The sequence below is a fragment of the Tympanuchus pallidicinctus genome, unplaced genomic scaffold (genome assembly GCF_026119805.1).
Source record: "Tympanuchus pallidicinctus isolate F22 unplaced genomic scaffold, pur_lepc_1.0 scaffold13, whole genome shotgun sequence".
NCBI lineage: Eukaryota > Metazoa > Chordata > Aves > Galliformes > Phasianidae > Tympanuchus > Tympanuchus pallidicinctus.
The window spans coordinates 15,197,069-15,210,819 of NW_026294648.1; the positions used below are offsets into that span (position 1 = coordinate 15,197,069).

General features: G+C 46.4%; 1 protein-coding gene across 1 annotated transcript in view; it reads left to right on the forward strand.

Moving 5' to 3' along the window:
• The window catches only part of GPC3 (glypican 3), a 114,007-nt gene that overhangs the window by 41,225 nt on the left and 59,031 nt on the right, over positions 1-13,751 (forward strand). Inside the window, exon 3 of the mRNA XM_052673373.1 lies at positions 5,073-5,767. Within this exon, the coding sequence (XP_052529333.1) occupies positions 5,073-5,767 (695 nt within the window). The remainder of the gene's footprint in view (positions 1-5,072; positions 5,768-13,751) is intronic.

Below are 13,751 nucleotides of genomic sequence, written 5' to 3' on the forward strand. Positions count from 1 at the left end.
TTTCCCACTGGTGGGTAGAGATTGTTATTTTTGCAACAAAATGGAGAGAGAACAGTGATGTGAATTGGAGTGTAAATATTTGCAGTAACAACGGTGAAGGTGAGAGTTCCCCAGAGATGTGACATTAGTTCTGAGCACATTATTGATATAATTACAACCTAACAAAAGCTTGGTGCTTTCAGTGATTTGTTTTGTCCTCTTGGATTGGTTTAATTAACTTTTTACCTTTAGAGGGAAAGAGGAAGATATGAAATATTGGGAGTGTGCATATTTCTGTGAAAGAGAAATGCTCCTCCCTGGCCCTGAGCCCAGCTCTGTGCTCCCACTTCCCTCTGCACAAGTGGATGGTGCAGATTAACATCTTCTCAAAACAAGAGCCTCCAAATAGAATCATAGAGTCATTAAGGTTGGAAAAGTCATCTAAGATCATCCAGTCCAATCTCAACTCACCAGACCTATCCTGCCATCCGTCCACTGCCCCTAAAAAAAGAGCCACTTTCTTGCAGCAGAAGCCCCATACATCCCTCTCTGCCTTTCTTTCTTGTGCTTCCTCAGCTTCAGCTGAGCCTGCCCTTATTCCCCCCGCTCCCCTTGGCTTTGATAAAGAATCATGTTCATCCTCCCCTCGTGCCAGCCTTGACTGTTTGCATTTTTAACTTTGTCTTTATTAAATTTTCACGACTCTCTTAAGCATTCACACATCTGTCAAGGCACAAAGCAGAATATTCCTTGATGCTCCGGAAAACAAATTATACACTAGATGTGCAACCCATATTTAATCAACAGCGCTGCGGACGCGTGTCAAGCACAAAGCTCCTGGAAAGACTTCTCCTTTGAGGAGCTCTTTGTCAGGTGGTCTGTCTTGGGAGTTCTTCTTGGGAAGCCCACGTGGAGAGTGGCACCTCGGAGCCCTGACATTAAGGGGTTTGTGTGCAGGATATGAATAATAACCGGGTGAGCCGCAGCGTGACTAATTGCTCGCAGTCGGATGGCTACCTGCAGTGCAATGGGAGCGTGTTCTCGAGGCATTTGGTGAGGGTCTAATGAGGAGTTAGCATTCAGTATTTTTATGAAAAACTTCAGGGAGTGTGTTTCCAAATGCCAGGGCACTAAATAAGCTGAACAATTAAAATGAATGGGTTTTGAGCCTGGCATTTTGATGGGCGCAGATAATTAGGAGAAGATGCTCTCTGATGAGCAGAATGGTATGGCTTTGGCTGGTGAGCAGGTCTGCCTTTGGAAACCTCTACCTTGGATCCTGTGGGAGGGCATGGGGGAGAGGAGCCCCCTCTGATGTGGAGAATGGGCACGGACCTCTCCTCTTTGCTCTAATGGCGATGGAGCAAAGGGAGAAAATGTGAGCCCTGATGGCTTGAAAGCGGGAAGACAGAATAATTAAACTGTTTTAATTTCTATTACAAATGCTTTGAAGCTAATCTCATAATCCTTGGGAGCTCGAGTCCATAAATTTTATCATGACACTATTGCAAAAGTAATCCAAATGGCTGTCTCATAGTCGAGGGGTGAAAAACCCATTTCCTAAGCTCCAAATGTGTTCAGAGAAACAAACCTTGTAAGAGCAGCAGTGGCACCATCTGATGGGCTTTGCAGTGCTGCAGACAAAAGTAATTATGTTGCCTAGAAGAGCTTTTGTCTCCAGATAATGTTGTTAAAAACTTGCACAGTAGTGTAAATCATAAAAGAACAAATCTGGAGTCTGCTCTTATTGCTGCCAGGGGAAAAACTCTTGGGTTTTGTTTCCTTTCTGCTCAATATACTGCAAACCTTTTCCAAGTTTGTAAATAAATATTACCTGCTGTTTGAAAAATGGCTCACAGTTCGTCTCACCAGCAGTGCCTGTGGCAGCCAGGCCATTATTGCAAACAGTTGTTTCTCTCTTGGTGAGCTCCTTTGTGTGTCTTTCAGGAATACAGGCTGCTGCCATGAGGTATTAAAGAAATATTTCCCTCTCCAGACCTCACTCACACATGGATGCCTATGGCTGCTTTCTCAGTTTCCCAGCAGTACCACAGCAATTGCCACGTCAGAAAATGTCTTGGCGAGCTTGCAAAAAAGCAAAAACTTGGGGGATTTTCTTGATGAATATTGGAATTTCCCCCTGTGAATGCTAAAGCGTGTGGTATGGCTTCTTGTGGCTGAGCATTTATTTTAAACATATGGGACTCTAGACCATTTGAAACCCTGGACGTGAAGGTAGGAACTTCACCCGATTGAGTTAGGAACATATGAATTCATGTGCCACAAGATCCTATTGGAGATGGCACCTGCCCATATGTGTCAATGTGATGGTGACACAGCATTGTCCTTCCTTCTTGACCATTGCAATTCACCCCCAGGGACTTGAGGAGAGCCCACACTTTTCAGTTCTTGCCTGATAAATGTGCTCTGGAGTAAAGGTTTCACTGTTTCATGCATCCTTTATATCCCTAATAAACCATCCTTGCCAGAGCTCATCACTAGATCTACAGCACAGCTATGGAGCTTTGCAGCTGGGGGTGCTGTGCCTCATGTCCTGCACCACTTCCCTTGGTTTCACCTGGCAATGAGAAGTTAGAATAGTTAGGTTAGAAAGGACCTCCAAGGTCATCTGATCCAACCATTCCTCTACTGCCAACACTGCCTGCTGACCACGTCCCTCAGTGCCACTGTTCTGGAAAACCTCCAGGGACAGTGACTCCTTGGGCAGACAGTGCTCCACTGCTCTTTCAGAGAAGAAATTGTTCTCACTATCCAACCTGCACCTCTCCTGGTGCAGCTTGAGGCCGTTCCCTCCCACCCTGGGGCAGAGCAGAGTGGTTGAGCCCTGTGATGCACGCACAGTTACAGTGATGGAGACAGTAACACGTGAACTCTGTGCTGCCAAGCTTGCTGGAAGGTGGGTGCAAGTCTGCCAGTGTGCCCCATCACTGCTGTCAGGATATTTGCTCTGCTTCGGCAAGAGCTGAGGACCAGCATCTTTAAATGGCAGGGTTTGACAATATCCTTAAAATGAAAAAGAAAGAAAAAGAAATAAAAGCCTGAATTGTCCCCCAGCAGTCAGAACTGCAGGAATGCCATGATATGAGTTTTTGCCAGTAGCAAAGCCCTGAGCACGGGGGCTGACCCACACACTTCCTGCGCTTTGAAGCACTCACAGCACGGCTCTGGGTTGTGCCTGGGTTTTAGTGCTCTTGTAGCAACCGCCAGGGGATTTGGGTGTGAGATATTTTGGATCTGGGAGGCTTTTTGTTTGGGTTTTTTTTTTTTTTGGACCAAGTTTTATTATTTCTCACATCTATTAGCGGGGCAGCAGGAGGCTCCGTGTGCCTTTGTTGTGCCTGTTGCGCTCTCTAATGGCTATATGCAAAGGCTCCGAGGCACACGAAATAGGCTCTCTCAGGCAGCTTGATGGGAAAAACGATGTGCGTGTCACGACCCTTGAAGCAGTGGGACTGTGTGTGCGTGCTGCTCTGATGCACGCTGCTCTCAGTTCCTTTCTGCAGCATCTCTCGCTGTAGGAGCCTTGCATTGGAGCCTGGAATATTTTTCTAATCAGCGAAGGGTCCCTCGGCTCTGATGGTAACTTGCAAAGCACAGAGGAGCGAGGAGAGGGAAGACGGGGTGACTTTTTATAAGGGAACTCACAGAGAGGAGGTTAAAGTCGAGCCGTGAGCACAGCATGAGAATCCTGGCACTGTTAAAAACGCTGCCCCAAAAAGTGCTTTGTGTTCTTTGTTCAGGCAAAAGCTATTCTGGTGCTCTTGAGGATAAAGGAGAAAAAAAGTTTCATAATCCCTGTGTCCTATTTAAAGAATTTTTATTTTTTTTCCTTTAAAACTTGCTATAGCGGAGCAGCCAGAATCTGCTTTCCTACTGCTGCTTTGGTAGGGTTGCTGGCACCAGGCAGGTGAAAATGTGGTCTGAATGGTTGCGTTTGGTCATTTCTGTTCCAATCAGTGCTCACAGTATAGTTTTCTGCATGCTGGAATGGGAGACAGCAGGGAGCATCAGGTCCCTGTGTGCATGGTTTGTGCTTGGGGGGAAGCAGTGTGGAGTCCTGGGGGTGGTCTGGGAGCTGTTGGGGACCCGGCACCGCCTGTGGCTGTGCTGATCCTGGATCCCTGTGTGGAGGAGTCAGACCACGCACAGATGCATCTCTGATGAGAAAAAAAAAATGGAACTTATGGCTTTAAAAATTAAACACACCCTTTAATTATTGAACATGGATAATTTCCATGCAAATCGAGCCTGGGTGCACAGTGACACGGCTGAGAGCAGCAGCGTCATGGGGTGTCAGAGACCCATAGGCTTGGAGGCTCAGCATTGCTATTGGGCCATGGGCCTGCCATGTCCAGGGAGGATAAAATGTGGATTCAGGAGAGCTAAGGAGCTGCAGAGGCCTTTCAGGTGGCGTGAGGACACGTGGTGCTACCAGCTAGGTCTGAATCTCCTCTGTGATTAAACTCCTACATCTTTTACTTTTCATAATGTAATGTCGGCATTTACTGTTCCCTGATTTTGAACACTGTAGATTGTCAAACATTTATCTCTGTCTTAAACTGTCTGAAGATAGAATTCCTGTTAATTTCAAATCAATATGGAAAGAGGGAGAGAGCAAAATTGCAGTCTAGCCCTTTTCTTGGATCGATATTTTCTTTAAAAACTGAAATGTTAACTAGATCCTTGTTTTTGCAATTTTGAAATGCAGCTCATGCTTAAAGGATGTGGGCGTTCACCTGGAAATTGTTTTTGGGGCTGGAAAAGACCTCCAAGATCCCCAAGTCCAACCCCAACCCCCATCACCACATTCCTCAATGCCACATCCCCATGGTTCTGGAGCACCTCCAGGGCAGCACTCCCTGGGCAGCTGTGCCAGTGCAGCACCACTCTTCCTGAGAATAAATGTTTCCTAATATCCTAATGGCTGAAGATGTTCAGTATTGCAGCAGGCATGGCTGACCCACACTGGTCAGGATGAGAGCAGCCTCTGCAGCTGTGATAGGACCTGAAGTTATCCCCTTGTTTCTGAGCTCATCTCCTAATCACCCGTTTTGTTTTGTTTTCTTCTGCAGAAGCCTTTGAGATCGTAGTGAGGCACGCAAGGAACTTCACCAACAGCATGTTTAGGAACCACTACAAGAGCATGGGGCCCAGAGCTCTGAAGTTTGTTGGAGAACTTTTCACGGATGTCTCGCTGTACATACTGGGCTCTGACATCAGCGTTAATGACATGATCAATGAATTTTTTGATAGTTTATTTCCTTTGGTCTACTCCCACTTGATCAATCCTGGCTTCCCGGATCCCTCGGTGGAAATGACTGAGTGCCTGCGCGCAGCCAGGAGAGACCTCAAGGCCTTTGGTAACTACCCGAAGATGATGATGACGCAGGTGTCCAAGTCACTGCAGGCCACGCGGGTCTTTCTGCAGGCACTCAACCTGGGAATCGAGGTGATAAACACCACCGACCACCTGAAGCTCAGCAAAGAGTGCGGGCGGGCGCTGCTCAAGATGTGGTACTGCTCACACTGCCAGGGGCTGCTCCTGGCCAAGCCCTGCGCTGGGTACTGCGGTGTGGTGACATATGGGTGCCTGGCAGGGGTTGGTGAGATCGACCGTCACTGGAGAGATTACATCAGCTCCTTGGAGGGGTTGACCAAGGGCATGCGTGGTGTCTATGACATGGAGCACGTCCTCCTGAACCTCTTCTCCCTGGTGCGGGACGCAGTCATCTACGTGCAGAAGAATGGAGGAAAACTCTCGGCGACTGTGAGTTGTTTTTTTTGTGCTCCTGGCTGCAGCAGGGCTTGGTTGTGTCCTGGAAGCAAGCTACCCCTTTCCTACAGCCAACAGTCACCACGGGCTCAGATTTCCAGCTCCTTTCTCCTTTCACCTCAGTTCTCTATTTTAAAACTTTTGAGAGCACTTGAAACTGGTGTCTGGGGGGACTAAGCATCAGAATCACAGAAATAGTAAGATTGGAAAGGTCAGCTGTGGGGAAGCTATTAGGTCAGGGCTTGAAGTGGTGACTGAGCACCTGGTGAAGAGGAGTGATTGGCCCAGAGAGCACAGGCAGAGTGTTTGCACCTGTGCTCCTTACCTGGGCAGAAGGGGTGGAGCAGGGTTTAGAGCCCTGGACTCAGATAAGGGCTGGTTACTGAAGGGAGCATGTCTTTTGGACCTGGGCTGCTTGCTGGGGGAGGAGTGCTGCATGATGAGAAAGCCCCTTCACCAGTTTGGGTGAGTCCAACTCTTCTTTCTGTATGTGATGTTGCTCAGAACTGAAATTCTGGATTTGCCCCAGCATCAGCCATGTAGGTGGGATGGGAGATCAGGGACTGAGATGTTTTGGTGTCTTTTTACTTACTGGGTGCTTTGCCTACTTCGGGTCCTTCTTAGAGGGTGTGCTTTTCAGCTGTCCCTTAGCTCTCTGGTGCTCCAGGGACTGTGCTGAAAACTAACAGAGGGAAAAAAACCACCCTCACTCATTCAAGTGAATACCTGTGTTTTTTTTCTTGAGCATATAATGCAGTGGGATTCAGAGTTGCATTGCCTGGTGGCAGCTTTGTCTCAGCATGTTGAGCATCCTTGGGAGATAGATGGAGTTCAAGTTTTGTGGGCTGGGGTAGGGAAGAAAACTGTTTCTTCCTCTTCTATCGTTACTAAAATGTAACTCTAAGTAGATGCTAAGTATAGACATACACTTAAAATCAGAATGATTGAGGTTGGAGAACTCTCAGCTCATCTAATCCAACCATCAATTCATCATTGCTGTGCCCACCAAACATGTTTCTCATCTGTGCTTTCTCATGTACTCAAGGAGGTCTAGTTTTCCTCATTTGGGTAACTCGTTCTAGTTGGGCTGTGTTTAATCCCGGGGTTGAGGCTACTTACTACTTATTAGGAGAGACCTGATGTTCTAAAAACACGCTGTGTGAATTTCTGAACCTCCTGAGAAACTGAGGCTTTCTTGTTCAGAAAAGCTGCTGTTCTGATTGAACACCAAGGGCAAATGGAACGTGGTAACGTAATATTTGTTTTGCAGAGGAGGCTTTCTTGAGACACAGTTGGTTGATCTGTGCAGGTAGTGTGGAGCTGGGGGTTGGGGCAAAGGTGTTATGCTTTGCTTAAAGCGAGTGATGATTAAAATCTATCATGTTTTCCTGTTAGCTGCTTGTTCCTGTCGTTCTTGGCTGCTGTTTACAAAAGATCTGTGTTTATGTAGGTCATCGTAGTACTTGCACTGTAACTCTTATCTTTTTGGGGCTTTGGAAATGTATCGGATGATAGATTTTGAGCTCTGTGGCATTCAGCCAGAGGCTCTCTTCTCAGCTGTTTTCTGAGCCACTCTTGCTTGGTGGTTGCCTGAGATGTGTCACCACGTTATTTCACAGCCCGTAGATGCATAGTGGCACCTGAGTGGTTTCACAAGGACCAAATGTCTGGGAAGTTGGGTTGCACTCATGTAAGTGTGCACCAGTAGTTTGTGTCGCTGTGTGATCCTAGAGTGATTCCAGTGTTTCCTCTATTGTACTTCTGTTGGCACAATGTTAAGCATGCATTTTTTGGCAGGGCTGTCACTTTCGTTGCCAAACCTTGCTGAGACCTTGATCTGTCTGCTGAGAATGTGTTTGTGGAAGGACAAGTACACAGTGCACTGCTAAAGTCACTGCAAGCCATGGCAGTAGAGCCATTAGGTACCCATCCTTTGCCAGACCAGTATATAAACTGACTGACTTTAAGACTAAAAAAAAACCAACAAACCCAAACCACAAAATCACTGAGCATTGGCAAACTGTTCATTACTTTCATATTTGATACAGCAGTTGGAATGTATCAGTGCCACCTATAGTTAGGTACTTAAACATAGCTCCTCCTTGATTATTTAATACTGGTGTGATTCTTTTCTTTGCTCTAGAGATGTTTCTGAGTTATAGCAGGGCAGAGGAAAATTTTCAAGGCAAGCAAGCCAAGTGTTTAGCAATTGTCACTTAAAGAGAACGGTCACTGGGGTTTTTAAATCCTGAAGTACTGCTGTTGCTCAGCTAAAACTCTTGTGTCAACCAGAGCCCAGAGTGACTTCTTACAATTGAGCTATGAGCTGCTCAGAGAGGAACGGGGCAGTGATGGAGGAGCTGGCAGTTATAACACAGCTCAGTTGGGATCTGGGGCATACATCCTTGCCTTTAAGTGATAGAATGCAATTTCTTGTAGCTGTGCTGGAATGAAAGTTTCTCTGTTAAACTTATTGGCACATATTGAGTTTCAAAGAACATACCTGGAAGCAAACACTTGTATTTACTGTTATTCTGTAAATACGATTGGCTTCAGACACCATTGTCATATCGAAGCCTAAAATGCCACAGGAGTTTTCTCTGAAAACATGTGGCTTTGCTCTTGTGCTGGCTTTTTGTCTCAGCACCTTTATTTCTGACCTTGGCATGAAAATTTCTTTCAAAATTCAACTTGCTGTATGTTATAAAGCATAAGGGAAGGTTATTCGTCATGAAAATCCTCTGGAATTATGGAAAACTTATCTTCCATCCCTTTATTGGGATGATAGCCTGAACATAAACACTGCCACCCTTGTCTGTCTTTTGGACTTTTGGTATGGTTCTTATGGCACTACTTCTTCCCAGTGTTTTGGGTCCATATTGAAAACGTGCCTGGTGCTTCCCTCTCTTCTTGTTATTTTAACCACGAACGTAGTTATCACTATCAGCCTGTGCTTCCTACCACAAACAAGGACAGTCTAACACAGCATGAATAAACTTCATGAGATATCCAACCCCCGTGCCTCTTGGAGTTGGGACTTTCTCTCTTGTAGAAGCTACATCAGAGACAGTAGGTCTGGGTGTCACACAGCTGACGTCCTCTGGGATCCCCTCCCAGAAGCCAGCACTGCAATTTTATTTTGTAAGGTTGCAGAGTTGAGGTGAAGATTATTGACTCAGCACAGACACACAGTTGGTCTATGTCAATATTTTTCCCCAATGCTTTTTTTCCTTCCTGTAACTCATTGGGGTTTTCAACCCATCATAGCAGACTGAGCAAGAAGCAGTTTGTAGCCTGGTGAGACCCATGTGGAAATAGATGGGTGGCTGGGGGTGAGGCTCCAGCCATCTCCTCCACCCAGAGTGGGGGATGCTCTGCAGGTGTAAGTCATCAGAGAAAAGGATTTGGATTTCAGCTTTGCTATCTGTATTGCACTGTACATCTGGGAGCTTTACCTGCTGGTGTAATTGAGGTTGGATATGAACATAATGTGGAGCTGATGTTTGTAGCACAGTCAAATCTAGGAATGGGAGCAGGCTTCAAAGGAACATGAGATCTTTCTGGTTAGTTCTACAAGCTCATAGCAAATAATGTAAAACACTGACAAACTTACCACTCAAAAACATATCAGACCTGCACCTCTGGGTACAAGAGTACTCAGTACAGCTGATACTGCTGAGTTTCTTCTGCTCCCCTCACAGCCAGCAGCTCTGTCAGCAGCACCTGCCCATGCGCAGGAGTGAAGTTCAAGGGTGTGTAAGTAAAGGAGCTTTTGGTGGGGATAGAGATGCCCTGTCTCCATACCCAGTTATTCAGTTCCTATTGGGGGGGTGCAGTGCGTGCTGCTGTTAAGGCAGCTGACTGGGGGCTGCACTGCCCGGATGGCAGCAGGGAGCCTTGCCATGTTTTCCTATCTGCTAATGGATTTCTTTCTGTGCTGGGGCTGGGGAGAGGCTTCAGAGGGAGGCTTTGAAATGGCAGCGTGGTTTGCAGAATCATTCTCTTTGAGATGCTCAGATGGGTTTCTTTGTACTTTTAATGCAGTACAGCTATGGGATAGGCAGCTGGGTGCACTGCCTCTGCGTTTTCAGTTTCATTATCGGAGAAGTTTAATCCTCTGGCTGCTCTCCTAATGCTGGTGGCCAGCTCTCTTTTTTGCTCAAAGCTAAATACAGTGAGGCTTGGATTTCAGTAAGCTCAGAGCTGCTTAGCTATTCCAAGGTGCGTTCATTGCTTACTTTTGTTACCCATCTTGTGATACGCAGTGTGATAAGGGGCAAGCAGGTGTCTGTTCTGCTGCAGGGCGGAAATGAATCCGACCACCAAGGATGGTATCAGCAAGGAGATCCTCTGAAAATTCCTTGGGTGTGTTATGCTGAGGAGATTCAGATAGTGGAGATTTTCTGATAGCTGGGGGAGCATACAGCAAAGTATTGAACTGATTTGGATCTGTACATCCCCATGTTGCTGGTGGCTTGGCTGGTGCTAAATGAGTAATGATTTAATTGAGTTATGAGTCTGTATCTTGCTCATGGGAGTGACTTTGGCATGGGTGCTCTTGGCCACCGCTTGCCCCTTGGCAGCAGTGAAGCTCAGAGGTTATTCTCAGCCCACTGGAAGCTGCATGCCTTGCCTGCCCTAGGGAAGAAGCTCATTATTAGTATGCTGTTAATTAACTTGCTGCTAACAAAGCTTTGCCTCTAGAGGATGCAGTGTGCTTCATGCATTGGTCAGCCTTGCCTATGTTCTCATGGGCACAGCAGTGTGCTGCTGTACCTGCTGCCCATGCTGAGGGCAAAGTGAGGCTCTGGGGGGAATTTATCACTGAATTGGGTCTGGCCCTGGTGGATGGAGTGCAGGGCTTTGCAGAGCCGCTAGGTGGATGCAGCAGACATGGCCAGAGTGAAGCAGGGGGAGATGCCATTAGATGTCAACATGGCTTTAATTTAAAGTAGCATTTGATTTTGTTTCTATTTGTAAGCTTTTCTGTTTTTTCCTTGTTTTTTTTTATTGCTTTTCCTCTGTTCTTTTAACTGGATGCGTTCTAGCCTCTGGCACATTGTGGCATTTCGGTGGAATTTGCAGTGATGCATTTTTTTAATTAAAAGTAGAAGGCTGCTGCTGGCAGTGCCCCCCTCTCCCTGCAGCACGGGGAGCATCCTTTGATAACATGTTTGATGCCAAACCCAACTTCACAGCGAAGCTCACACGAATCTTTTCACTGACTTTGGTCAGAGGCAGATCACACAGTTGGTGGCAACTTTATGGTCTGTGCCGTAAAAAGAGCTTTCTAAGGCTGCTACATTTTATGGGAGGGGATAGCATAGGGAGCCTACTGAGCCTGGCTTGACTTCATTTCAGATGCTGTGTAGGGCACGGTGTGAGCATGATGCACGTGGTGGGATGCCCTGCATCTTTTCTCTTCTGAAGTCAGAAGGAGTGCACAGATTTGTGCAGGTTAATTAACAACTCTGTGTACCTGCTTGTGCATACTGAGACTTGGCCTGCTTTTTGTTTGAGTGGAGGGGATGCTTTGTTGCTGTGCAACTGGTTTTTCTCCAGATGTTTAGATTTCTACTTGGTCTTGACATCAGTGCTAGGAGCTGGCAGAGGAAAACTGTCCAAGCTGTTGGAAGTGCTGGTATACAGCTGTGCAGTGTTACACTGCTTTCTTCGCTGCACAGAGCCAACTTTCTCTCCTTTCCTGGATAGGGGATGCTTGGGATGTCGAAAAGGAGAGACTGGTGCTCATGTCACCCAAGCCGAAGTGTACTGGGGGGGGGTGTATGAGTATCTCTGCTGCTTGAGTTCTGGGCTTTAGGCTTTGAAGTTTCAAGCTCTCATTTTACAATAAATGGTAATGGTCAAGGATGTAATGCAAGGACTTGAAATAATTGGATTTGAGGTGGGGAAAAAAATGAGTTTCAGGCTGAATTGAAGATCACAGTGTCAGAAAAACCCCTCCGGGTGTCTTAAGGCTTCTGCCACCTGTGAGAAGCACTGGTTGTGGGAACTGCTCCTCCCAATGGTCCCGGGCACTGGAGATGTGTTCTTAACTTGAGCACTACACTGAACCTCCTCAGTGCCCCTTCTCAGTCAAGCCAGCTTTGTGCTTGGGATTCTTTCTGAGATCCAGATCTGGTTTGTCAGAAGGATGTTTGTGTTGGAGCAAGGCAAAATGGACTGGCCCTGAGGAATTTACTTCTACAGCATGAGTTCCATTGCTTTGTATCTGTCTGAAACGTCCCTATGGACAGGACAGTGCCCTCCATGCTAAATGGGGAATCAGGGAGCTGTCTGAGTCCATGTTGAAGCTGGTTGGATGTCTTTTTTTCAACAGAGAGAGAATACCCAAGATTCACACCTGTGGACACGACCCCCTTGCTTCTCATCCAGAACTTCTGCAAAATGTGTTCTGCTCTGTCCTTTACAGATACCGTATCCTTACTCAGCCCTGCAGTGCCACTCTTGTGCTCACACATACCTGTCTAGTTATGCTTTTTGTGCTAAACTCTCTTCTGGCCTCATTATCCACAACTGCAGCTTTTACCAGGAACTCCATCCGAGGTCATTCCTGGGGCATCCTTCATGCTAACTACTCTGAGTTTACTTTCAGTGACAATAACCCCCGTGAGTGCTGCTGCCTTAGGACTGTAACCAACTCCCCCATTAGCAATGCTGATGAATGCACCAAGAACAAAACAGAAGCTTAAAGGTGGTCCTCTGCAGAGCAGAAATAGCGCCCAGAGCCACCCATGCAGAGCATCAGCATTTTGTTTTGCAATGCAGAAAATGATGTTCTGGGTTGCAATGAGTACTGTGCTTCATTTTGAATTCTCTGCCAGCATGCAGTACGCGCTCAGAGCAATGCGTTGTATCATTTTTACATCTTATTATGAAGTAGCTTTGAGGTACTAGGCATGAAAGATGCCATCTACCAATATATTTAACTGGAAGGAAATTGCGGAGAGATGAGGCTAGTATTTCAACTGCCCACTGCTGGCCAAGCTGTCCTGTTGGCCTCTTTGCATTGCAGCAGAGCAAGCCAGAGCCCTTCTCTATCTCTACCTGTTGGGTTTCCCCACTAATAAGTCCCTGAGGGTGCAGGTCCTGCTCTCAGATGTATGCATGAGGGTGAAGTTTGCTGCTAACTTCATTATTCTGTGAAAGGCTCATTTGAGTGAGAGGCTGCAGAAAGCTGCCTTGATAGCCTGCAGTCACTGTGGCAGAGTTATTTCTGTTTGAAGAGGTGAAAAAAAAAAAAAATCCAACCAGCAGCTGGTGAATGTAGAGATTCTTTATGCAGGTGTATCTTTCTAACCTAATCAATTTTCACACCTAATTCTCTTTTGCTGTGGTGGAGATGTTGCTCTTAGGCACTGACCTGCAGAGGGATGAAGTGAGTGAGCTTAGTGGTTTCTGATGATAACTTAAAGACAACTGAGTTACTTCTCTCTAAAGTTTATTAAGATGTGGAAAGCACATATTGATCCATGTCATGGTACAAATCTACCTCGTGCACCTGCCCTCGAGAGCATCAGAAAGCAGCTATTTCTTCTGCTATTTTAGTGGTCTGTGCTGGTGTTTCCATCATCCTTCCTCTTTGTGAACATGCCCATAGCCACATCCCTCAGTGCCACATCTCCATGGTTCTGGAGCACCTTTGGGGATTGTGTTCCCACTGTTCCCTGGATAGCTGTGGTAGTGCAGCACCACTCTTTCTCATAAGAAAGTTTTCCTTCTCTCCAACGTGAGCCCATTGCTCATTGTATGTCACTGCTTTGGAACCAGAAAGCCCTTCAGGAGCGCTTTCTACCAGGAGTTTGTTGTGGAATCTGTATCTCTGAGTTGTGAAAGCTTGCAAAGTGAGTAAAAAGTGAAGATGACATACAGAAATGGAGTGAAATTATTTCATCTGTTCCAATCCAGTGCTTTTGCCCCTTGTTTTGGAATCACTGGATATGAATTGATAGGAATT